Below are 19,507 nucleotides of genomic sequence, written 5' to 3'. Positions count from 1 at the left end.
CGTCGTCAGTGTCATTTTTCTAGTGATGTACACTTGAAATTCGTCCTCTTTTCTTTCCTTTTTTTTTTTTTCTTTTTTTCTTTTTTTTTTAAACCTAAAGTGACTAGCTATGAGACTCTTTCACTGCTTATGCTATAGTTGGTGGTCAGTGCCTGTTTCTCTTTTTCTTTTCTCATCCTCTTAACTCCCAGTGAAGCTACATGCATGTTGATAGTTTCATAGTTTGTCTTTTTTCACTCATTACGGTAAAATAAAAAAATAAAAAAGAAGACCAGAAGCTCCTGGTGTCTAATAAGCAGTGACGACGGATGGACCAATATAAAACAATATGCAAATGTGAATGATCAAATGAATCTTTTCTAGAGTTTTCCCTGCGCTGGATGTCGCGTGTTGATTGTGTAAACATATGGTGCTTGGAATTTTTTTTTTCTTTTTCCAATGTGGCAATAAAATTGCCAGTTTTTGATTTTCTTTGAGAATTGTGACACTTTTAAAGTTTGTTGACTGTTTCCTCAGTTATGAAGACTGACTGAACGGAGGAAAATTATTCGGTTACTCTGTACAGACGCGCTGTTGTTTTTTTTGTTGTTCTTTTTTTATCATCGGTTTGTGCTTCTGTTAACGTGGGGAAAAAAATACCGTAAATTTTCACATAGTGGGCAGGACCTTTATTCACCTCAGCTGAAGAGAGAACCAGACTTTTTATTTCTTATACTCCAGATTTGATCGTGTTTTAACTGTAAATGAAACCTCAGTACTCAGTTAAGGTGGTATCCTTACGCCGTGTGCCGACTCCTCACCACATGCCACATCATGAGCTAGATATTGATGTTTGTGGTAGATGTTTTCTGCAGTTGAAGTGACTCTTTCATTGTGTACCAACAGGAAATGCAACACATGAGCACAAAGACTTCAAAATGCCAAATGAAAACTTCACAAATTTTAATACTTTTTTGTTTTTTATGTTATATTTATGTAGCTAACGTGGTCCCAGTTACACACAACATACTAACTGAACACAGTGTGTAGAATATGATAATGTTAGCATACTGTTTCTGCAGTTATCAGCACACTTGCCTCATAATGCAGCTTCCACTTAAAAAGAAACGGATTCAGGAAAATGGGTTTTCTATCTTGTTCTTTCTCACTCTTCCATTTCCTTTGTGCATTGCATTGTGGGAGAATACGGTCCATCAACTGCACATTGAAATGTTTTCTTTTTTTCTTTTTTCTTTTTTTTTTTTTACTTAATTTGGTCACTTTTCCCAAAACCTGCTTGGAGCTTGTGTGCAGTGTGAAACTGGGAGAAACTTTGCTGCTGTGATTGACTGAACATTGATTGTACTTTGCATGTTGGGACAGTAATCAGATTAGGTCTGAAAGGAAAGATTAGTTCCCAGATACCGGTGTTAAATTTTCAGATTGCTTGTTTCCCCAAAGGTGTATCCAGTTTGCAATGAGATTAAACAGTGAAAATGATTAAATTAATTAATTTGTGTGATTCTGCTAACTGAAGTACTAATTATATAAAATTAATTCAACTTATTTCACATTAGTTGCAGGTTGTTAAGCTAAACTAATTAAATGAAGATTGTTCACCTGTTAACGTTTTAATAAAGGACATTAAACCTAACCTCTTCATTTCTTCACTTTTCCACTGTGAAAACACTAAAAACTCAAAACCTGCTTTGAATTAGTCAGTGTGAGAAACTTGGATTCAGCCATAATCTATTCCCTTTACCTGGAAGGCTTTTATTGTGAAATATGTGCAGATAATGTTGAGTTTCATTGACAGCAGCTTTAAGGATGAGGATGGTGTTATTCTATATTTAGTTTTTATGTCAAAAAAATCCCTTTAAAAAGACCCAAACCAGCAGTGTGTTACTCAGCTTCAAGCACAATCATATAGTGAATGTTGGGGACTATTTTTAGCAGCGCATTAATTCACATTTGGTGCTCTAGTGAGTCTTTCTGGAAGGAGGACAGTGTATGTGGGGTTGAGTTTAAATAAACTACATCGTGGTGATGAAGGGACATGTCACCTGTTGTAACATGGTGTCTCACTGGTCTGTTTTAATATTGTTTGGAAACATTGGAGCTCTGTGGCCCAGAGGAATCAGATTCATCAGGATGTAGATACTCACGATACTTGTTGGTTTTGGTCTTCTCATGGGATTTGATGACGGTAAGAAAAGTGTAGAATATAACAAACAAGCGTAGAAGATGACAAACAATGTGATTGTTATTATCTGAGAACATGTCCACTATTGGGAAATTTACGGTAACTGTTGTTCTGGACTTCATCTCTCTGTTTTGAAACCTGTTTTAAGTGTATCACTTTAAAATGTAACATGTTACTGTACAGTTGAGCCACTGTGTGACGTCTCTACCCTCACTCAGTGCGCTGCAGGTTATGATTTTATGTTTCTTGAAAGAGTTCCTTCATGTTGTCTCTCAGTTCTCCTCTGCAGGCTTTTTCTTCAAACATGGTGTCTTTTTTTTTTTTTTTTCTTATTTTCATCATCATCATCATCATTATCATTGCACTACATGTAAATAAAATGTCCTGTCAATATCTCCTCCTTCATATTATATGTACATTGTAAATGAATTCACAAATATTTGATTTCAGCTGTTTTCACTCTATGTTCACAGCGACCTGGATGACTGTTAGTTCTAGTTTTGTACAATGTACAACCGTTATCATATGAACCCCCGGCTTCTGTTGTTGCCACAATGATCTGAGCAGTGTGTCATTTTAAGCATGTGTGTGTTTCAGGTTTGATTATTTTTAATTTTTACTTTGAACTCCCCGAACCACACTGCACCTTAAATGTATCCGAGTATTTCAACGTGTTGTTTTTTTTTAACATACTGTTGAAAACCAACCAATAAATGCATGTTCTTCCAAACCGAGACACGTGTTGAAGGTGACACGTTTTTTTGTTACGTACATGTGACCTGTGAGGCCTCTGCTTTTCTCTTTCTCTCTTTCTCTCTCTGACGGTTTTTATATTCGTCCATCCAGCCGTAAAAGGTTTCAGTGTGAAAACTTCTTTTTTTCTTTTCCCCCTGTGGACAAAAAAAAATTGATGTCATTCCAGTTTGTATCTCTGGTTTTTAACTGCATGAGTAAAGGTGTGTGTATCTACGGCTCCCTTTCTTCTTTTTTTTTTCCTTTCTTTTTTTTAATCTCCCCCTTGTGTAAAGAAGACATATTTGCACTCCCTCAGAGAAATGCAATATGACAATGATGTTTTTTTAAATTTTTTTTATTTCCTGGAAGTTCAGTCGAGCTAAATCACGTCTTTGAAGAGGTCAGCTTGAAAAACTGAGTGAATCGATTTTTGTGTTGTCATCCAGAACCAGACTTTCCACTGTTCTTATTCCTGAGTATTACAAGTACATGATACTGTGCGAGGTACTAGTTGAAAACTAGTTGGGTTTTAATGTACTTTTAACTGGAATAAATCCAGTTTAAAGTTTCCTTTGTCCTCACTTCCTGTTGGTCATTTTCTTCTGTTCTGTCCATATGTAAACTATTAATCGTGGCTTAACATTTTCTATGCTCCCGACTTTTTTGTTTTCTGTTTTTTTTTTGTTTTTTTTTGTTTTTTTTTTATGCTTTAGCTAGCAATATGTATATAAATATATTCTATGTGCTAACATGGAGGAAATAAATGTATCAACAATTTCCTGTGTTTCCATTTTTTGTTGTTTTTGTTGTAAAACTGAATAAGAAAATAATTCATTTGGTCTTCCTGAAAAAGCTGAAATGTTTTCTGTTCATATTCTGATTTAACTGTTACTGTGCTATAGTCACCTTTTTTAAAGAGTTTCTTCAGCCAAATTTACAATACATATTTTCTTAACTTGTTTGATATCTATACATGCAGATAGTTTTGGTTTTATTTGTGGAGGTGTTGTAGTTTCTGTCTTTGGGATGTTTGGATGAATGTAATTGTGTGATTTCCTTTATTTTAACAGGAAGTCCCACTGAATTTAAAGGAGCTATTTGTAAGTTTTGCTATTGCTACATACTCAACGTTAGCATTAGCAGCTGTTTACTTACCAGTCTAGAAGAAACGTTACGAGCTATCTCCAGAGGTGGAAAGCAACACCAATGTTGGTTCTCAAGTTAGCGTGCTAACCAGCTAGCCCCAGCCAGTCTGCCTGTCTTTACACTTTCCGATACCGAGTCATTGAAGAAGTAGTGCTGCTCGGAGGGCGTATTATAACCTCTTGTCTTGCAAACACAACGATGGCCTAAGACTTGTAAGTCAACAGCTGTTGATGCTAACGTTAGTTTTGTAGCAATAGCAAAACTTGCAAATGGCTCAGACACACCACACATTAAAATATAGCAAAAAACAAAATACCACGTAGACGACAGCAATTTGAAGTCGATGGCCTCTCAAGAAAACCTGTCATGGTGCTAAAAACACTGAAAAAACTGCATTGTCTCTTTCCAGAATTGATGCTTCAGTTACTCTGGATGATGAATAAGTGGAACTGTTTTCTGTCGAAGAAATGCAGTAGTTCCTCTAAAAACTGTTGACAGCTGTAACCAGGAGACTGTTTTTTTTCTGGAAAGACTATTGAAGTTTTTAAATCTCAGAGAGAAATATCAAAAACCTTCACGAAGAAAAAGCAAAACCAGTGTTCAACAGCTACATATCCCATTGTCACTTCTTAGCTATTATGGGTGCTGCCAAAGCCTCATGGGAGTTGTAGTTGTTGAATGCTTATAATCATTTTTTTTTTTAGTGATGAGTATATTAATGAATACTGAAAAAATTGTTTGCAATTCTCTTAATGCGATTTTGATCCCATTGAAGAAGATAACATTAACATAAGTCCGACATTATTCTGTATTTTTCTTATTGTCAACAAATCTCGTGAAACCGACAGTGAATGGATCCGACTATCAGGCACTGTGTGGCACAAAGGAATAAGCTTTGGATACACAGTTTTTATATGCCAGACTGCTCCTCTGCCACTGGTCTTTGAATATGAAATCAAAAAGTATTTACAGTTCAAAAAAGGGTTTCTTAGGCAGTTTAATCATTTATTAAACGATGCTCTAACTGACGATTAATGTCAAAAATATTTCGTTTACCATCATATGAAAAAGAAAAGCAGCAAACTGTTTGCCTGATAATTGATTGACAGATTTTTATTTTTTCTCAATCAACCAATCAATTAATTTCATTGGTTTTTAGTACATATACTGGCATTTTTCCAGTGCGTTTTTAAATTTCTTTTCCACTGTACAGACAGTATAGACTCTAAATCAGTTACTGAAATAGTTTCACGGACAAAGACATGAGGTAATCGTTTCATCTCTGAATTAAAAAATTTCATCTAAATTTTAACACGTAACACTGCATTTCTAAGCACTTCATAAGCATTAAACAAATGGTTTATATATGTAGGTAGGTATGTATGTAGGTATGTGTGTATGTATGCTATGTAGGTATGTATGTATTCAAGTATGTACAGTGCCTATAAAAAGTATTCACCCCCTTGGATGTTTCCCCCTTTTATTGATTTTATAAATGGAATCATGGTCAATAAAATTTAGCTTTTTTGACAAGAATTTACAAAAAAAAAACTCTTTAATGTCAAAGTGTAAACAGATTTCTACAAAGTAATGTCAATTAATTAAAAATATATAATGTAAAATAAGTGATTGCATAAGTATTCACCCCCTTTAAAGTGACTGACCTAATTCAACAGAGGTCCAGCCAATTAGTGCTAGTAGTCTCACAATTAGTGAAATGGAGATCGCCTGAGTGCAGTGAATGTGTCTCAAGTGGTTGTAGTATAAAGACACCTGTGTCTGGAAGGTCCAGTCACTGGTTAATCAGTGTTCCTGGCTACAATTACACCATGAACAAAACAAGACTCCAAACAACTGTGAGAAAAGGTTATTAAAAAGTCACGGGATGGATACAAAACAATTTCAAAGTTCCTGAACATCCCCTGGAGTTCAGATAAATCCATCGTTAAGGAAAACGTGTAAATCTGCCTAGAGCAGGCCGTCCTCACAAACTGAGTGACTGTGCAAGAAGGAGACCAGTGAGGGAGGCCACCAAGACACCTATGACTACTCTGAAGGAGTTAAAAGCTTCAGCAGCTGAGATGGGAGAGACTGCCTATAACAACTGTTGCCCAGCTTTCACTAGTCAAAGCTTTATGGGAGCGTGGCAAAGAGAAAGTCGCTGTTGAAGAAAGCTCATATTAAATCTCGACTAGAGTTCGGCTAAACTAAAGGCTTGTAAAGGTAGCGGGTAAAATGAATGCAGCAAAATAAAGGGAAATCCTGGAGGACAATCTGATTCAGTCTGCAAGAGAACTACGACTTGGGAGAAGATTTATTTTCCAGCAAGACAATGACCTGAAGCACACAGCAAAAGCTACACAGAAGTGGTTTAAAGACGAGGTGAATGTTCTAGAGTGGCACAGTCAAAGCCCAAACCTCAATCCAGTAGAGAATATGTAGGAGTGTGTGTGTGTAGGTAGGTATGTATGTATTCATGTATGTATGTTTGTATATAGGTATGTATATGTATGTTATGTATGTTTGTACAGTACAATAGCAGCAGGTAGGACTTACCAAAATGAAACGGTGTAATGTTTGTCAAACCTGTTTTAGTAATAAAATTTCCCCAAACTTGCAAAATATAAAACAGCAAACAAGACAAAGTAATTTTTTTTATTGTCAAAATTGTTGAAATATTTATTTAATTGAAAGACAAGTATGTCAACTCAAATAAGACATTTTTAAAACCTTAAAAAAAAAAAAAACATACAAGGGGACGTAACATTTTGCTGATAAGAGAAACAAACGGTGAAGAAAGTGCTTTTTCTTAAAAAAAAAAAAAAAAAAAAATCCTCATGTTGAAACTAGAACATTCTCAGAAGCATCAACCTCGACTCACGTCTTACAGACTGAAGGTTGTGTTCCTCCTCTGACCTTCAACCTCTCCGCTGCTCTGTAATGAGGTTAAAGGGTCTCAGGTTAAAATGCCTTCAGCCTTCTGCTTCCTGTTTCAGTCTTTATTCCTGTCGTGACATCACTGTAATGAGCCCTGATTGATCTGTCCATGTAAAAAATATGAGGGACCTCTGACTCTTTGATATTTACAATAGTGGCGGCCGCTCGCCTACCTGCCATGTCGGGGGCACTCGAAGGTCTTGATGAGGATTCACCTTTTCCCAGCCGGAGGTGGTTCAAAACAAAAACATAGTCCAGTGCTGCCGTCGGTCTGTTTGAACTGAGGACTCTCATCCAAGAGAAACTAGAAGTGGCTGTTTTGGCTATTTACCGCGTTATTTATGACATTTTTAAAGACCAGTTTATTCTTTAATAAACATGACATAGGAGTTCTGATCCTCACAGATTTAGAAAGAAACACCAACTACAGTTTCAACAAACTTGACATGTACAGTATATTGTATTTGTTCCAGGGAGATGTTGTAAGTCCCCCTGGTCACCACTGGAGGTCAGCAAATGTCCTCAGTCAGTTAATGTGTTTTTGTAAGGTTACAGAGCTTTGGTTAATGATCCCTTTCAATAGTCATGTGCCTTTAGTTTTCCAAATTCAGTACGTCATATGTTTGAAATATGGGATCTGTTCCTCAAAATTAATGTCTGCCCTCAAATCAATATCGCCTTACTTGGATTTAAAATTACTTGAGTTTGATCATGAACTAAGAGACATACAATTATATAATTTGGATTGTGGCTGTTAAACAACATGGTGTCATTGAATTTGAAATAAGAGTTTAAAATGTTTAAACCTGGTATTTGTGACTTGAATCTGCAAATCCTCATCTCTCATCTGAGCCTGTGTTTGACATTATCATTACTTAGTTATACTGCAGCGCAGAGTTAAGGCTGAGGTGGAAAAGTTGGTGCTTTAATTAACAAAAATATAATAATGGCCGATGAAAATAGATATTTCAAACATTAATATTCTTGCTAACGTCCTGTACAACCCTTAAACTTATAAAAGGTACCCATTGTGCGTATCCTTCCTCATAAAACATTTGCAAAGTATTTTAAATCGTGCATTTACCAACTAGCAGTCGTCTTCACCGCGGGTCTCTGCGCGCAAAATGTGGACCCACTTAAAAACATTGCTCCGTAAAAGCAGTTAAAGGTTCTTTATAAACAAAAACTCTGATATTACGGATGTTGTCACTTCTATGAAACTCAAATCATCAAAAATCTATAATCAAAAAAAAATAAATTAATTTCTAGCTGGTGAGACAAAGTCTTACCACAATAAAGAGCAGAGGGAGCAAATAATGTAATTTTATGTTTATTAATATGTAAGTAAATGAACTGAGGGAATAATTTATAATTTAAAGGCACAAATGACATTTTTTTTAAGGGATGATTTATCAATGTTTGCTAATGTTTCTGGAGGATGAGGTTCAAAACTTTTACAGATTTAATCTAATAAAAGTTTATGTTTTGGTTCAGAACTCTTCATGTTTCAGTAGGAATGAAACTCTTCAGTTCATCTAACAAATTTCTTTTTGACTGACGTCAACGTCTCAGACCGACACGCAGATAAAAAGCATCACGTGTGAAACTGCTTCTGTCCGGGATGAATCCTTTAACTCATCTTTTCATATAATTTTTAATCATATATTTCTATTTTCCTTAATATGCTTGTTGTGACTCTGTTTCACTCATGATAATACAATGCGTTTTTGTTTTTTTTATATTAGCAAATATTCAAGAGCAAAACATTCTTGAACGTCTCGTCATATACTTCTAAAAGAGAAACAAAATAAATTAAATCAGTTTCTTTTTGTACATACTTACATGATATGAATTTATGTATTGTTCCGCTTCTGTCGAAGCGTTTGTACGGAAAAATAAACGGAGTTAAAGGCTGCAGCTGTTAGTTTGTGAAAGTTAGCACACTGCTTTCCCGCTGAAATGGGACGGACACTTCAGGAAATAATGTTGAATTAAAAAAAAACAAAAAACAAAAACGTAACACTTACGCTTACAAAACAAAAGAAAAAACAAGAAACAAGCTGACATGAAACAAATGGTTAGTACCTCATCGTAAAATTTAAGGGCAGCTGCGATCCGCCCCCCTCAGACCCCGCCCTCGTATCAAAACATATCTCACACTTTGTAATGGTTGATATCGTAAAAACATAAAATATCATTTTTGCCATAGTTTGTTTTGTTTTTGTGTAAATATCCTTTTCAAAAAAATAGCCTAAACTTTTCAGAGGACATGTTAAAAACAAACAAACAAAAAAAACTTAATGGGAAAATATAGAATGAGCCAAATGTAGTTTTAAAAGCCAGAATCTTTGCTACGGTAACGATTGTCCTTTTCTGCCTCACGATTGCCTCTTGTCAGTAAACAGTCGGCACAGATGGGGGGGACTACTTTCTTGCCCTGGAAGGAGGTGGCCGCACTTCCTCTCAGGCTGAGTACAAACTGAAACCATGGCCTGAATGCTAATGTTAACCTAAATATAACCACTTGATACTTAGCCTGGGATAAAGTTTTGCCTGAGAGACAAATTTCAGGGCAAAAAAGTCACTAATTCCTCCCGTTATGCCAGGAACTCCGCCTCAGACTCCGGTTGTTCTTTTTCAGGCCTCAGGAGTTGACAGCCTCAATAATCCTTCATCCACCGGGGAGGGGGGGGGCTACATGTTGTAAGCCACGTAGATGGGGTCCAGCTGGTCGGCCAGGAAGCCGTCACGCAGGTGCATGCGCTGCTTCTCGCCGCGGGAGTTGATGGGGATGACGCCGATGTCGACCACCACCACTACGCCCACGATCAGGTAGTGCTCCTCCAGCACCACGTTGGTGACCAGGGGGACCAGGTCCAGGGCCTCCTGCTCCGAGCCGTCCAGCTCCACCACCACCACCAGCAGGTTGGTCCACGTGAACACGGCGCTGGAGGCACAGAAGAAGAAACCACGTACATGGGAATGTCTTTTTTTTTTTTAAATACATTTTTTACAGCAGCTTCTTTTAAAATATCAGCACTAAACACAAACGCACATACAATCAATCATGTAATAGGTATGGTTATGGTAATTGCTGGAATCTGCAATTAACAATTATTTTCATTATCAATTAACCTGAACATCACAACTTTTCAAAACCAAAGGTGACGTCTTCAGATGTTTTGTTTTGTTCGACCAAATGTCTAAAAAGTTGATCTTATAATGAAAGATTATGAAGAAGAGAGAGGCTAGCATCAAAAAATGTTTGATAAAAATGAAAAATGTTTAATCAATTATGAAAATAGCTGCACACATTAATGATTAATCAACTAATTAACTTGTGTTGCCGATGTACGTCGTGTTCCTCACCACTCTGTGATGCTCTTGTGCGTCCTGATGACGGACGTCTCGATGTCAATGGGGTGGTAACGCATCCCTCTCAGCTCCATGGCCTCTTCCAGAGCACCGACCACGTACAGGGCGTCATGACGCTCTACACACACACACACACACACACACACACACACACACACACACACACAAACTTGATTATAAATCTACTGTGTTAAGTGTTTTTATTGAGTTTTCTTTTTCCAAATTCAGGATTATTATCATTTCTCATAGAAGTCCACTACAAAATTCCACTTTGAATTGAGAATAAAAGAAACTCATAAATCATTTAAAATGACAGAATACTGGTATCTGTATTGTGTGTAGGTGCAGGTTTTTGCCAGCATATATGTGGCTGCAGCTGCTCTGTCTGTCCTCTGACAGACCTTCACAGGCGACTGAGCCACAGTTTTTGTTTGTATGTTCTACAACCTCAGACGTGTTAATTCATTTGGTTGGAAAATTCTCACTGTCAGTAGATGTAGTGACCAAAGGGCTTTTCCCTCCACAGGTTCAAGTTCTTCTCTCAGTGATCATAAAATACAGTCATGAGATACATTTCCTTGTATTTGCTGCAGCCAAAAATATGATTTCAGATTCCAGTTACTCATTTTATACCAATATTCCACAACAGTTTTAATGCCAAAATTGAAACAACATTACACTGAGTCAGATCTGTGTTTGTCAAATAGGAACCATCTTCACCAGCAGTGTTTAGAGCATCATGGGTAATGCTGTAATGGATCCCTTCGAGCATTTCAAACCAGCCCTGAAGCTGTTTAACCCTCCTCTCTGCCATATGAAACCATTAGAGGTCAGCTTCAGCCCCGTCAGTCACACACACTGACAGTATTCGACCAGCCGGCCGCCACGCCCTCACCTCCACTGGCGTCTGTGAGTTCGGTCCTGCGAAGGAAGCCCAGGTATCCGGTCCGAGCCCAGATGGTCTGCGTGTCCCCGAAGCTGAGTCTGGAGTTGAAGTGGTCCGACTGCAGCGCCTCGTCTCCGTAGACGGTGAAGTAGCCGCTGGCGTTGTGGCCGCTGTGCACCCAGATCTACAAACACAGACCACGTGGAGCCACAGTTAGATAGCCACTGTGTGAAAATGCGAAACTGACTCTTATAAAAAGAACAATGTCTAAGGAGACAATAAAACTACTGCTGAAACAGCTGATTACATTTTCAATGAATCGATGAGTTGTTTATGTCTATAAAGAAAAAGTCACTGAAAGTTGTTTTCCTGTTGCTTGTTTCGTTTAGTTTCTAATGAGTCACAGGAACATTGGAGAAGAAGAACAGCAGCTTAAAATGATTAATGAATAATTAAATGATTTAAAATGTAAAATTCTGTCAAGTAACTAATCCAGCAAATAATATGAGTTATTGCCTCAATTTGCCTACTGTAAGAAATTTGCTTATAAATGTATGTTTTTATTTTCTATATATTGGAAACAAACTAGTGTTGATAACTCTGTGGTCCAACCAGTATTTAAATGAATCTGAATTTCCCACTTCACTGTTACAGTTTTCTGTCTTTATCTTGACTTGGGTAAAAAGTGATTTGTGCTTCAAGCTCAGACAAACCTCTCCCAGATGTGACTCTCCCATTGGTCCCTTGGTCTCTGGGTTGGCGATGATGATTCGGACCCCAGGTAAAATCTGTTCAAAAAGAAAAGAGCACAGTGAAAACATCTGCATCAGAATTTCAAATATTTCAACACTTCACCCAAACACACACACGAAAAAAAAAACCTCACCTTCCCAGACTCCATCAGTGGAAGGCTGTGTGGTGACCCCCTCTCTACTAGTCGGACCCTGTGGAGCAAAAAAAAAAAAAGAGTTCAAGCATTAGAAAAAAAGAAGAAAATATTAAATAAAAATGTAGAAAATATAAAACAAAATATATAAATATATATTTTATATACAAATATATGTAAAATATCTATAAATATAATATCAACAAGTCATTTTATGTTTTTATTTCTTTTCCTTTTTTACTTTTCAGAAATATATTTATCTAAATGAAATGTATTTATATTTGATTATTTTATCATTGTTATTTTATTTATTTTTCCTCTGGTTAAAAAAGGACAAATAACTGTCCTTCCTCCTCTGAATAAAGTATTTAACATATCACAGTTTGTAGTTTTGGAGGATTTGATTTCTACATTAACCACTGTCGACCCGCTGCAGGGAACAAACCTGAGGCATTTCAGAGTGGAGTCTCTGTCGTACATTCGATTTGCAAATACGTAATTTGAGATGAAACAACAAAGGCCACTGGGGAATAACAGTAATTATACTTTTTGTTTTGACCACTAAAGTTAAAATAAAATTATTGATCCCCGAAGGAGAAAGCGACAGAAGTGGTTTGTCAGATTAGAAACAAGAAAGTCTGAGCGTCTCTGGCATGAGAGCAGATGTGCTTAAATCAGCAGTGATTACATGTAATCATGAGCGCCGACAGTTATATTTATACACAGCAGGACTGAACAGCCTCGCCGCTTCATGCACTCTGACTTCTCTGGAGGGAAATGACAGCGGAGCGGTCGCAGACACCAGCTGAGCTACGTAATGATCAGCTGGAACACAGAGCTGAAGTTTCCCTCGACACACTGGGAAACTTTCGGGGCTGGTTTCAGCTCCTGACATGGTTAAATTTACATTTTACAGTTTGGGCTGTGAGCTGGTGTCTGGCTGAGCTGAGGTAGGTCTCAACATTGTTCCTTTAATCCCACCGGACCACCCTGTCAGGAGATATTTGAATACATTTTAGTTCGGCTTGTTATCCAGGAGATGCTGACCATCTCTCCCGCCTGCAAACCGACATGAATACTGACGCTGAGCTCCGGTTGGTTCATGGAGTCAGACTTCAGACTCCTGAATTGCTATTTGTGGTGTCACCCAGCTTGGAATGTGACTCAGACTGGGTTTGATGGGCTTTTAAAGTGCATCTTCCTCAGACTGGAGGTGTTTTAGAGGCAGAGAGGGTGACAGCCGCGGCATCAAGCTGACATGACTGAAATCGTCACATTGTCTTGGAGAAACTTTCAGCGTCTCATTACATTCTAACCTTTTACTATCGGGGCAGAGTGACGGTTCTCAGCTGCGGATCAAGTTTCGCATTAAAATTAGAATCTTGAGCATTTATTTATTCTCCACAAACACAACTCCCCACCGACGCTGCCCGGCAGACGGCTGCAGCAGGATCCAGATCCCACAGGAACAGAATATACTTAAAGTCTGGGTGTGAGAAACAACCGACTCCTTGTGGGATGAAAATTCACATGAGAACAAATAAGGAGATCTTATTACTGAGCCAAAAACAATCATTTCATAAATGTCAGCTGATGATGCAAAAACGCAAAAGGAAACTCACAACTAAAGAAATATGGAGAAACGTTCCAATAACAATGAAGTAAACTGAGTATGTGGTTTGGTTTAAACTGAACTTTTCTTTCTTTCTCTGGAAATCAGCAGCTGCTAATAAACACAACTCAGATGACCACGCCCAAACAGCTGCCTGTGTTTTCTCTACACTTAAAACTAAATTACATAACCCAACTGTGGATGTTCCCTTGAGATTATTAGGAAATGATGGAGTTTTAAAAATCCATTGTCGCTGCTTCACTTGAACTACAACCACTTTATTTTTTGATTTTTATATTGCACATGTACAGAACAGCAGAACAACTACATTGCATTGTATATTGTTATATACAGCATTTCTATTTTATCTCATTTATTTTAGATTCTGTTTCTATTCTTACTTTAGTTCTTATTACATTTTTCCCCTTGCGTTGCTATTCTTTTGCGCTACTGTGTCAAATTTGAATTTCCTCTTCAGGGGATCAATAAAGGTGCACCTTACCTTATCAATATGGGACCTTTAAGACAGTCCTGCTTTGTTCAACTCACCTGTCGTGCCGCAGCGCTCTCATATCAACGTACACGGTCGTGGGGTCGGGTCCTGAGGTCCCCTGAGAAACGCCAACAACAACAGAGTTATACACTGCAGGGGTCACGCAGCAACGTGTTTTTATGCATCTACTACCATTACACAGCTGCGTGACAAAACACGTCTACCGCTACAACCACTACAGCTACGTCTACTCCTACCAGGCTGCAGAGGATGCTGCTGCTCGTGCATTAGTGCTCACAGAGACAAGCTTTCCCTTCACAGCAGAGGGAAAAGCTTTAGGGTTTGAGAGTGAAGACGGGAGTCCAAAACTCCTCTACAACATTCATCACAAAACGGTGGAGAGAGGACAGTGTGGGAGCGACAACAGTGGTGGATGATTTATGGAGGAAATCAGCAAAACAAAAAAACGGATTCAAAATTTGTTAAAAAGAAGATACCGCAACACTGACAGAAGCAAACCAACACACTTTCTGAAACTGACGTGCAAATGATAAAAACTGTTGTTTAGAGGAAAGAAAAGAGGGAAGAGTGAAACTAAACCAGGGGAAAGAAAGATGGAAGAGCAGGGTGATGACGACGTAGTTTACGTCCTGGTACATAAAAGCTCTTTAGTGGCAAAGCTCAACACATCTGCCCTGGAAAAATACACACATGTGACAGATATCGTCTGAATCTCTTCATTAGTTATAAGATGAACGTTTGATTGTGAGTGAGAGTGAAAATTTTGAAGAAAAACGAAGAGAGAGAAAAGGGAAGAGATGAAGACACCCCCCCCCAGTTTCCGACCTCTCTCTTCCTCCACCATCCCCCCCTCCTCTTCTCTCTCAGAGGTGATTCGGGATAAAAAAAAACAAGAGCCCACCACCCACCGGACACACAGCAGCAGCATGCTGGGAGTCAGAAGCCCACACACCCAGAGCACAGAACGGCAGGTGTAGCGCTGCACGTGCTACAGCAGACCCTGGATCAGTAAGTGTCCAAAATGGATTTAATGACTTTTCTTGGAAAATCTGGTCTGGTCTGGTAAGATGGAGGAGAAGCTTTGTCCCAACTCAGAGGCTGGATCCTCCAAAGTTCGCATCACTGGACATAATATTTTGTAGCATGATGATAAAAGAGGCTAATGATTATTTTCATTATCAGTTTCTCTGTCATAGTTTTTGACATCTTGAAATCGATGTGTCTGAGTAACAGTCCAAAGACTAAAGTGTGGAACCAAGAGTTTGGCTCTTTTGCTTTTATTTCTGTCGATCAACTCAATCAGTTGACGAATCCAGACAGAGATGAAATGATGAAAGACTGAGCTGCTGCAGAGAGTGAAAACCGGAGTCGAAGGTGAAATCCAAGATGTGAAACACAAGGAATCATCAGATGAAGCCTTAGTTTAAAAAAAAAAAAAATAAATAAAAAAAAAAAATACTGCGTTTACAGTTCAATATTCTCCTGTTTTCTGAAACTATCTAAACCAGTGGTTCCCAACCTTTTCCAGCTCATGGCCCACTTGACACTTGAAAATCTCAAAAGATGTGGGTGGCTCACATCCGACCCTGTAACAATATGGAGGCCAAATAGTGCCACAGAGCACAGATTCACCATCTGCCTCTTGACTCTTTCCTTTTCCTCTTCCTGTTACTATCCATTTTGATTCTTTAGTTTTTAATTTCTCCTGTTTTTGCCATGGATGTAATCTTTCAGCACATTATCAGACTGAGATAAAGACAAGTATAAGATGTGGTTTGGTGACAACAACATAAAAGTTCCTATCATTTTGTTTTCACAGTGATAGGAACTTTTATGTTGTTGTCTAAATATGAATGATAAAAATGTAGTTTTTAAATATCATTGTATTTTAAAACATTTAAAAACATTATATATTTTTTTTATAATTACATCTTTTCAACAACATTGTAGCCATGTGTTTGGCAAATGATTTGTCGGCCCACTTGCAATGCCTTTGCGGCCCACCAGTGGGTCCCGGCCCACAGGTTGGGAACCACTGCTCTAAACCTCAAGCTAAAGCCAGCTGATGAGTGATGTGCTGACAAGAAGAGGGTGTGGTGGTGGTGGTTGGGCGCGGGGGTTGATGGTGGTTCCCTACCTGGTCGGCAAGCTTTCCCAGCCTGTGAGGCTACAGCAGCAAAGAGGAATGGAGGAGGAGGAGGAGGAGGAAAGTAAAGGGGGAAGAGGAGGGAGGGAGGGAGGGAGGGAGGAAGGGGGGAGGGACGGAAGGAGGGAGGAAGGAAGGAAGGAGGGAGGGTGGAGACAAAACCAAGTATGAGACATGTGGGCGGGGTTATGCATAAAACAAGGAAGGAAGAGGGAGGAAAGAACATCAAGATGGGAAACTCAAAGAAACAAAACAAGCAATCAAGAACGTAAAGATGTTTCAGCCAAATGTTAGTTTGGTCATTAACAGCAGCTGGAGGGTGATTGGTTAATTCAGAATACTGCCTGTATTAGTGTCTTTACAGCATCAAGGTATACTGTCTGACTTAATTCAAGTTATGAGTCATGCGGTTCAAACTGCTGCTCAACAACGTACAAACTGATGGATAAATGATTGTTTATGTTAAAAGTGTAATAATAACTGTAATAATATTTCAACATTTCTTCATAGTGGCTTTCATTTTCACCGTATCTCATCATTACTGTCTACAAAATAGTCAGCAATATGTAAATTTAATAGAAACTCAGACAATAACTTTAATTGGATCCTCTGGAGCGAATGAAAAATAATCCTTTTATTCCTATTCAAACTTTTCTTTGGGTTTAGCAGAAAGAAGAAAAGCCTGTAACTTGGGGAATAACCTCATTTGATCCAGTGATGGCTGAAAATCAAAGCTGAAATGTAAAAGCAATGATCAGCTTGAAATGGACGAATGAAACTGAACCTGAGAGACATACAGAGAGAAGGCTGGATGTCTCAGAGACTGGTTTGTCTGGATGAGAGAGAGTTAGACAACAAAAACGATGGTGGCTTTTTCTAACTGTTGAGGCTGTTATTTCTCTGTGTGACTGAAAATCACACATCTGCAAAAGGCTTATCTGTAAATTCTTGCATCAACATCAGTTTTTTTTTTTTTTCTACTTCAGAGACAGAAATCAACAAGTTCCAGCTGCTCAGCAGTTGTGAGAATCATTCAGCTGATTAACAAGGCAAGAACAACCAGAACTTCAGCAGTGATGGGCGAACCTGCAGACTCCAAACTGTAGAGTGTGAATACCAATTTAAAAGTTGTATCTGTGAATCTTAGAAAAGGGAGAGACGAGGCCACTGTCCCCGAACGCACCAACTTATCAGTGAACTCACCATTCTCTACATGTTCTCTAAGTGTTTACCTTGTTTCTGTCAGATGAGAAACAGAAATGCAACCAGCCCCAGAACAACACTAACACAGAAACTGAGCGGTTTAAAAAATACAACAACTTCTTGATGGACTTCATACCCACAGTCAGATGAAGATTAAAAAAAAAGGAAAAAAAATCACTTTCATCTCTGTGTGTCCAATACAGAGATAGGTCCAGGATGTGTTCAGAGTAGCTTAGCACAAAGACTGGAAGAGGGAGGAAACTGTTAGCTTCCATCAAAATGAAACAATCACACATTCATGGGTTTTTAGAATTACTGATTTTACGAAAATACAAAACAAATTATAAATAATACAAACAAATTATTAACTAATATAACTAATTATAGTACAACGAGCAACACTGTGCCGTGTGCCGACGAAAAGCTAGGTATATAGCTAAGTTAGTGGTTTCCTCCACTTCGTATTTGTACAAAGTAAAACTCAACGCATCGTGGACATAGAGTGTCTGTCATGTGTTCATCTGACTCTGGATAGGAGAGCAAACACCTGCTCGTGCCTTGGAGACAAGGTCATTTATAATTTTTAATAATATTTATTTATAAGCTCATCTCCAGTTAAGTGGAGTTTCTGTTCTCTTTACCCGAGTATAACAGAGCTAATAGGCTTTTACTGGAATTTACCTTTGAGATCATTGGACACTTATTAATATATGAAATCCCTGCTAACAAAAAGCTCATCTTCAGCTAATCTATAAACAAACAAAAAAAAAACAGATCAGTCCTGAACAATCAGCTGATTTATCCCTCATCATAAAGAATAAAAGCAGCTGGTTTCTCAAAGGTGAACGCACAGTTTTGACATCAAACCTCCAGCCAAGACATGTCGTCAGTCTCTGCGGGAAAGTGAAATGGAAGCAGAGAAAACCAGGAGCACTGACCTGCAGGCAGATCGCCAGGTTGACCCTGCAGCCGAAGGAAGTGCTGACAGCTCGAGGGTGGAGCCCCAGGTCCTTGAAGAGTTTGGAGAAGGACTGCGTCAGGGCTATCCTGGGACGCTCCTCTGCTACAACCACACAGGTCCTCACCCGAGACAAGTCCAAGCCTCGAGCCTAAAGGAGGACGGAGAATGAGAAGCTGTCAGATAACATTTTCACAGAGTTTATTGTTAGGTAAAACCTTTATATGTACAGCAACCACCACCTTTACCTTGAGTGAGTCGGTCTGCAGGCCCAGGCCTTTGGTGCAGAGCTCCATGACGCTGTAGGAGCAGAAAGTGTCGCGGACTTTGTACTGACTGACAGCGGACAGCCACAGAGCCGGGTTCACCTCCAGCTCGGACGGAGGGATCAGGATGGACTGGTGACCTGAGTACACACTGCAGAGAGAAACCACACGAGCAGACTGAGTGTGGGAACCCAACACTTACACCCCAGATGTCGGGATTCCATCAAGCACCTGAATGCACCAACAAGAGACGGCGTTTTTAAAACTGCATCATCAAGTGACGACAACTGAACTTAGACCAAAAATTAGGAAGGCAAACTGTTGATTGTGACTGAGCACCTTTCTACAATTTTCTTTTAATTAATGACAAAAAAACGAGAGTTTGAAAGATGGAAATCAACTAGTATATGGCAGATACTGTTCCCAAGGTGAAGAATCAGTGTCTGTTTGTGAAGTACGAGCTAACCCAACACTACAGCTTTGATCCTTTTTAGAGTAACATAAGAAACATGAAATTCAATTAAATGGTAAATATGGGATGAATTAGTGTTCAGTCTTTAATATAGATAATTTGGCTTTCTATAAAAATATACAACATATAAGTCCCATTATTAAGAATGATGTTGCCATATATGTCACCTATAAGAGGATATGTTATCAC

At 38.6% G+C, this 19,507-nt stretch overlaps 1 protein-coding gene across 1 annotated transcript in view; it reads right to left on the bottom strand.

Annotated features, from left to right (window-relative positions):
• Positions 1-6,825: 6,825 nt before the first annotated feature.
• The window catches only part of dip2c (disco interacting protein 2 homolog C), a 209,864-nt gene continuing 197,182 nt past the window's right edge, over positions 6,826-19,507 (bottom strand). The window contains exons 31-39 of the mRNA XM_022761752.1: positions 18,829-18,997; positions 18,561-18,731; positions 16,411-16,440; positions 14,309-14,370; positions 12,148-12,205; positions 11,975-12,049; positions 11,271-11,445; positions 10,370-10,493; positions 6,826-9,947 (exon numbers count right to left, since the gene is read on the bottom strand). Of these exons, the coding sequence (XP_022617473.1) occupies positions 9,695-9,947; positions 10,370-10,493; positions 11,271-11,445; positions 11,975-12,049; positions 12,148-12,205; positions 14,309-14,370; positions 16,411-16,440; positions 18,561-18,731; positions 18,829-18,997 (1,117 nt within the window). The 3' untranslated portion in view covers positions 6,826-9,694. The remainder of the gene's footprint in view (positions 9,948-10,369; positions 10,494-11,270; positions 11,446-11,974; positions 12,050-12,147; positions 12,206-14,308; positions 14,371-16,410; positions 16,441-18,560; positions 18,732-18,828; positions 18,998-19,507) is intronic.

Source organism: Seriola dumerili, unplaced genomic scaffold (genome assembly GCF_002260705.1).
Source record: "Seriola dumerili isolate Sdu_G_001 unplaced genomic scaffold, Sdu_1.0 BDQW01000432.1, whole genome shotgun sequence".
Classification (NCBI taxonomy): Eukaryota; Metazoa; Chordata; class Actinopteri; order Carangiformes; family Carangidae; genus Seriola; species Seriola dumerili.
The sequence above is the reverse complement of the archived record's forward strand: the minus strand, read 5'-3'. Positions and strand labels throughout refer to the sequence as shown.